At 36.6% G+C, this 6,000-nt stretch overlaps 1 protein-coding gene across 1 annotated transcript; it reads right to left on the bottom strand.

The window, feature by feature from the left end:
- On the bottom strand, positions 1–5,477 carry LOC145582793 (uncharacterized). The gene is made up of 4 exons (XM_081639816.1): positions 4,911–5,477; positions 1,921–2,073; positions 1,608–1,813; positions 1–598 (listed from the first exon to the last, which is right to left on the bottom strand). Exons 1-4 carry the CDS (start codon positions 5,373–5,375, stop codon positions 391–393), a joined length of 1,032 nt encoding a protein of 343 aa, XP_081495942.1. The 5' UTR covers positions 5,376–5,477; the 3' UTR covers positions 1–390.
- Between the last annotated feature and the right edge of the window lie 523 nt (positions 5,478–6,000).

Here is a 6,000-nt window from a genome sequence, read left to right as displayed (position 1 = left end):
TTAATTTTGAAAAATAGATACATAAATGCAAAGGGAAAGATGGAGCTAGAAGGATAACCAGAGCATATCCAAAAAAACCGAGACTGTAGCATATGGATCTCCCTATGCATCTCCATTCTTCGAGAATGAGCCAAGTCCAAGATAAATTAGACAGCAGAAACAAGAAAAAAAAAAATCATGTGATAAAACAGAATAACTAGTAGATGTAGAAGGCCGACCTTACGTTAGCCCCAATTGCAGAAAGAATGCAATGCTGATTCTGCTCTAACATTACTCACAATAAACATGCACATTGCCACATATATATATTATATATATACATATTCAACATGATGAAAACCTTAGTAATCAAGAATTGGATGGATTCTACTTATATATAGGAATAAGGGATCATCTCTGAAGTAATAGTGCAGCTCCAACCAAACCAAACCATAAAGTTACTGCAGCCCAGAAAATGCGATTATCCTGCAAGTCAACAGGGGGTTTCCACTTTAGGAAGTCCCCAATATAATCTCTGGATGAGGGGAATGCACTCGTAGTTGAAGAACCAATGAATTGTTCCTTGTCCTTGCTTTTGTCGGTCCAAGTCGATGCATAGCTGCAAGAGACAATAGAAGTATCCAGGTGTTAGCAAGGGTTAAGCGCCAATCTGCGGAAAGAAATACCACTCATAGACAAAGCGAGCAAAATTGCAGCAGTGATAAAAAAAAATGGTACAACTTAGATACGTAACACGTTTTACATTCCAAAAATCCATGAAAGCCTACAACAAGGGGGTGACCGAATACCATATTTTGTTATGTTTATAGTTTGCGGAGATTCACCTAAAAGACCCTATCAACAGATAAAGTGTAAATGTGTAAGCTTAATTACAGCTTTTGTAGATACATTGGATCAGATTTAATAAAAAATACTTTAATCAATACATAGTTAAGATAGGCTTTTATAGATTTTTATAAATAAAAGAACTTAGGAAGCATTAAATAATTTGGCATAGTCCCTAAGCGGTGTCTTTGATCCAAGACGAGAATTCGCTCTTGGTGACACTCTACATGATCCAAGAAGTCTTCTGATATGCTATTTTGGTGACTTCATTCTTGTGAGGGTCTTGTGATTTTTCCAGTCTTAAGAGTAGTTGTGGTCCACACAGCAGGTTCATATAGTAATTCATGTAGAGTATACCAGATTCATGGTCTGTCTAAGCCCCAATGGGTTTAATGGCGAAACCAAAAGCTTCATTATAATCAATGTGAAACTAAGAGTTAAAACTAGTGTCTACTCTTGGATATGTAATGTGCACATGAATAATATTAGCTGGTAATCAAAGATGAGTTATTTGGAGGTTGTCTTCATCAACTAGAAGATAATACACTGAAGTAATTTTCTTTGCCATTGATAAAAAAAAATTCGTGGTTTATACCTAAAATAGAGGAGGAATCTCCCATGTTATACCTAGTGTATAATTCTCGTGTTAAACTGTGTTAATCTCTCTTTTGCTTCTGTGATGCTAGATACACTTAAATTCATAGCAAGTGGTGAAAGTGCCCTTAATCCATAACATGAAATCTTAAGATAAATGAGGTTGAGATGTAAGTCCTGAGAATCACCTGTCATAACTATTACCAATTAGCGGGATTGTTACCATCTCTTCTTGGGTTATCTTTATTTTCGGTGCTTGCAAGATGTAACGAAGCTCTGCAGCTTGTCGGCGAATGCTGACACTGGGATGCTTTTTTTCTAATTGCTGATATAGATCAATGCAATCTGCATGCCGGTTGTTGGCCTCATACGCCATAGCAAGCCATATTTGTATCTGCAGACCATAAAAAGAGAATGATATTAGGTCAACCACAAGTACATTAACCCACTATAACAAAAGAGAACAGCCATATTTCATCATGTGCTAGCAGCCAAACCGACCTCGCCACCAAAAAGCGTAGGTCTGGGAATGATTGTCAATGCAGCTTCTAAAAACTCAATAGCTCGTTTATACATGCCCCTACCATAAGCCTTTTGACCCAGCTCAAACATCAATTTAGCAGTTGCTCTTTGTTCAGCTTGTTCCTTTGCCACCTACAGTATCATGGAGAGAGAAGAATTGATAAATTGGCTTCATTTAAAAAAAAAAAAAAAAGCAAATTCAACAGCACACAGAGGGAACAATAAACCAAACAAAAGCCATCAATCTTTATGCCTTACATAGACCCAACAAATTACAAATACTCTATGCATTAAGAAACAGTTTTAGTAGGAAAAATCTAGTCATCAACTCTTCATCATTGCCTCTAGCTAGATAAGCAAGTTGTAGTTGACAATTTTGTGCTTCAGTCCCTCACCTAACTGCTCAAATCACTTATCTGAAACAATTACATATCCACTAAAGGCTTGAGGATGTCCATAGGCGGCAGACCAGCAGCACAAGTCCTAACCCTCAACCTAACCAGTTTAAGATACGGAAAAGGCGATCCCAAAAAAGACATCCTGAAGACTCTCCGAAAGTATACAACACAGAGGAATGGATGATACTATTGGAAGCAGTGGCTAAACATTTTCAAGCAAGTAGCAGCTAACTTAATGCTAAATAAGAAAGATGATAATAATAATAATAATAATAATATGAACAGTCACTTGTCAATAAATAGTAGTGGGCAAAACAACTACGGATGCAACTCTACAAGTAATTGTCCAAAGCATAACTACGGATGCAACAGCTAAATCCTGTTATTTTACTATTCTGGTCACTCAGAAAGTCAGAAGGCTCGGGTAATGACTCGACAGTGCATAGCAGAACATATGCCAGTGCCTATGCTCTTAGGACTTAAGTATTCAAAACGGAACAGTAAGCTTATTTAGCATTCAACCATCATCTCTACAACACTACAAGGCATTAAATCCATGATATCATGCAACACTCAAAAGAAGCAATAGCAATCACGGCCTAAATTACTTCAACTTTGTATAGCTTTCCACTATCCTACTTGTCTGCAGATAAGGGGAACCAAAATAATAAAAATCAAAATAACCCAAGAACGGCATCAAGAAACAAATATGGATATAAATGTCAAGAATATTTCTTGATACTATCTTCTCAAATCATATTTGGCACAGATCATAACTTTGACTATGTGAATATCTTCTTAGGAGAATATTATATTTGATTATGCAAGTCATATCTTTTGCATGAGGATGAAGCATTGGATCGTAAGGGATGGAGGAGGAAGATTTTCGTGGATGACCACACGGAATAATAAATTTGGTTCATGTAGCCGACCCCACTTATGGGATCAAGGCTTTGTTAGATTGATTGATTGATTTTATGCAAATCATATTCCTAGAATTGTGCAAATCATATATATCAATTTCTTCCATTTACAATGAGATCATCAATGTGATGTTGGGAATTTTAATCGAGCTTCTTATATTATCAGCTAAGTGTAAGTGTTCATTTAGATGGTGAGATTATATAAGGTGGCACAGTGGCAGATTTTATCACTTAAAAAGGCGATGTGCCATCCATTCTACGACTGTCATGCTACAAATTTATATCATCACTCATTTTAATTCTTGCACAAGTAATAAAATACCAACTCTTTCCTTCATCTTTGCTTAAACTCAGTGCTCCTTTGGACTTAATATCCTCAAGATGGTAGAATTCATTGGTTCTCTCCTATGTTAACCTATAAATTCTACAAGATTTATGTAGATCGTTTTACTAAGGTCCTAATCTCTTCACCTTATTCAAATAATATCATAATTTCAGTGCAATAAAAAATAATTTAAGTTTAGCAAAAAGAAAAAGTACAATTAAGTAAAATTAAGTTGTACTTTGTAAAAATCATTAATTTTAAATAATAGAGAAATTTAGTTAGATTAGTTTTAATCATTCAAAATAATTCAAGTTTTGGAAATATAATTTAAGCTCATAAAAAATAATTTCATTTGAGTAAAATTAATTTAAAGCAAATATAAGGTGAATAGAACAAGGCCATAAAAAATAATTTCATCTGGTTTAGGCTCTTAATATAATCCAACATATCAAAAACATATCACCATTTCCACGCCCTTCATAAACTATTCTTCAATCCTCCCTTTCTCCAATTTTTATTCCAGCAATGGAGGCGAATATCTTTAACTAACCCTCTATTGTCTCTTCCATGGCACTTCACATCTAACATCACCAACTTATACACAATGACTGTGTTTCATGCTAAACTGCCAACTACTCATCGGCCTACCATTGTCTGCCTTATTAACCGCCTCTTATGCCCTCTCCAAAACAAATCACCTTACTCATATGCTTCAACACACCACCATCTTTACCAAACTCAAAGCGTTGGCCTTTGCTACCCTTGGCTTTACCCGATACTTCTCGTCTTCTCCTGAATTGCAGGCTCTACTCCCTCCATCTTTGTCGGCTATTCTTCGTTTCTACTCGCCAGAACCTCTATTACTGCCTTGAGGCCCTTGATCTAACCACCAACAAAGTCTATACTTCTTGTTATGTCAAATTCTTTTTATCAATACTAGAATAACCAAATGTCCGCCCCTCTTCTATCCTACATTCTTACCTGCACCCGATAATTTGAATTGGGCACCATCTTCAATTCTTCAGTAACTCTAAATCTATAACTGCGCAAAGTTTGCAACCCTCACTCATAAAACAAAATTGCTTATGAATCTGAATACTAACAAAACTTCCTCAATCAATTGATCTCCAAACAAAAACACAACAAAACATTAAAAATGAAATACAAGTAATTAAATAATAAACAAAACTAGGCATTTAAATATTTCTAAAAATCCACAAAATCATCAAACATCGTCAAAATTCAAAACAACATAAATTATAAAATCACTCAAATAACAAATACATCATCAAATCAAAATCAAAAGGAGAACAGATCACGAACCTTTTCCAGCTCTTTCCGAACTCTCATCTTCTTCTCCTCCTCAGTTTCATCAACACCATCACCTTCACTAGCTTCAGCATCAATCTTCCCTTGCAATTCCTCCGCCTTCTTCTCCAACTCTCTCATCTCCTCAAGCTCCTTCACTCTCCTCCTCATCTGCATCTCCCAATCAAACAATTCCTCATCATCACCACCATTACCGCCGCCATTTCCACCTTCTCTGCCGCCATTTCCATTCTCTTCGTCGCTAGAATATTCTACAGCGTTCGACTTCCTCGAGAAACTCACCCTTCCAAGTGTCGAAAACTCTCCCCATATCTGAAACTCCTTCTCTTTCTTCGGCAAGCCCAAGCTCAACACGACATCGTACGGGAGTAATCGGAGCTTTTTCCGGTGATCGGAGATTAACTTCGCCGGCAAATTTAGATCTACAGGTAAAACTAGGTTTCCGAGAACAGTCGCCATTGTCGCCGGAGAAGTTTGAGGAGAGAGAAAACTTTCACAGAGAGAAACAAAGAGAGCCGTGAAGGAGAGATCAGTGATGATGTGTGAGAGGTTGAGAGATATTTTGAGAAGTGGTGGATGAAAAGACGGTTTTGTCCTCTATTACAGGGTTTATAGACAGTGATTAAATGGGTGGTAAAGGTGGAATAAAGGGATTTGTTGAGGGTATTATGGTATTAACAGGTTTGAAATTACGTGGCGCGTTGTTAAGGCGGCTGCCTTGTGGCGGGTGTTTTATTTGGGAGTTTGGTCATGCGTTCAAGAAATGGATAGTCTTAACGATTAGGATCACGGCATTGTTACGACGTCGTGTAACTAGGATTGTAGAGTATTGATAATCCAAGCTTAGATTTAACAAAGATTTTGAATTACAACCTTATAAAACATTGACCGGTTAGGTCAACCCCGGGCCAACCTAATCAATCGAGTAACCCCAGTCCCTAGACCAAGACACCCTGATCACATATGAATTATAATTTTTATAATATACATAATTATAGCTTGAATTTTACATCGAAGTTATACTATAACAAAGATATCCAGGTTTCTACTCAATACTCTATCCATACCTACTATTTAGCTAACA

The sequence above is a fragment of the Chenopodium album genome, chromosome 15 (assembly GCF_948465745.1).
Source record: "Chenopodium album chromosome 15, dcCheAlbu1.1, whole genome shotgun sequence".
Lineage (NCBI taxonomy): Eukaryota > Viridiplantae > Streptophyta > Magnoliopsida > Caryophyllales > Amaranthaceae > Chenopodium > Chenopodium album.
This window is presented reverse-complemented; position numbering and strand designations above follow the sequence as displayed.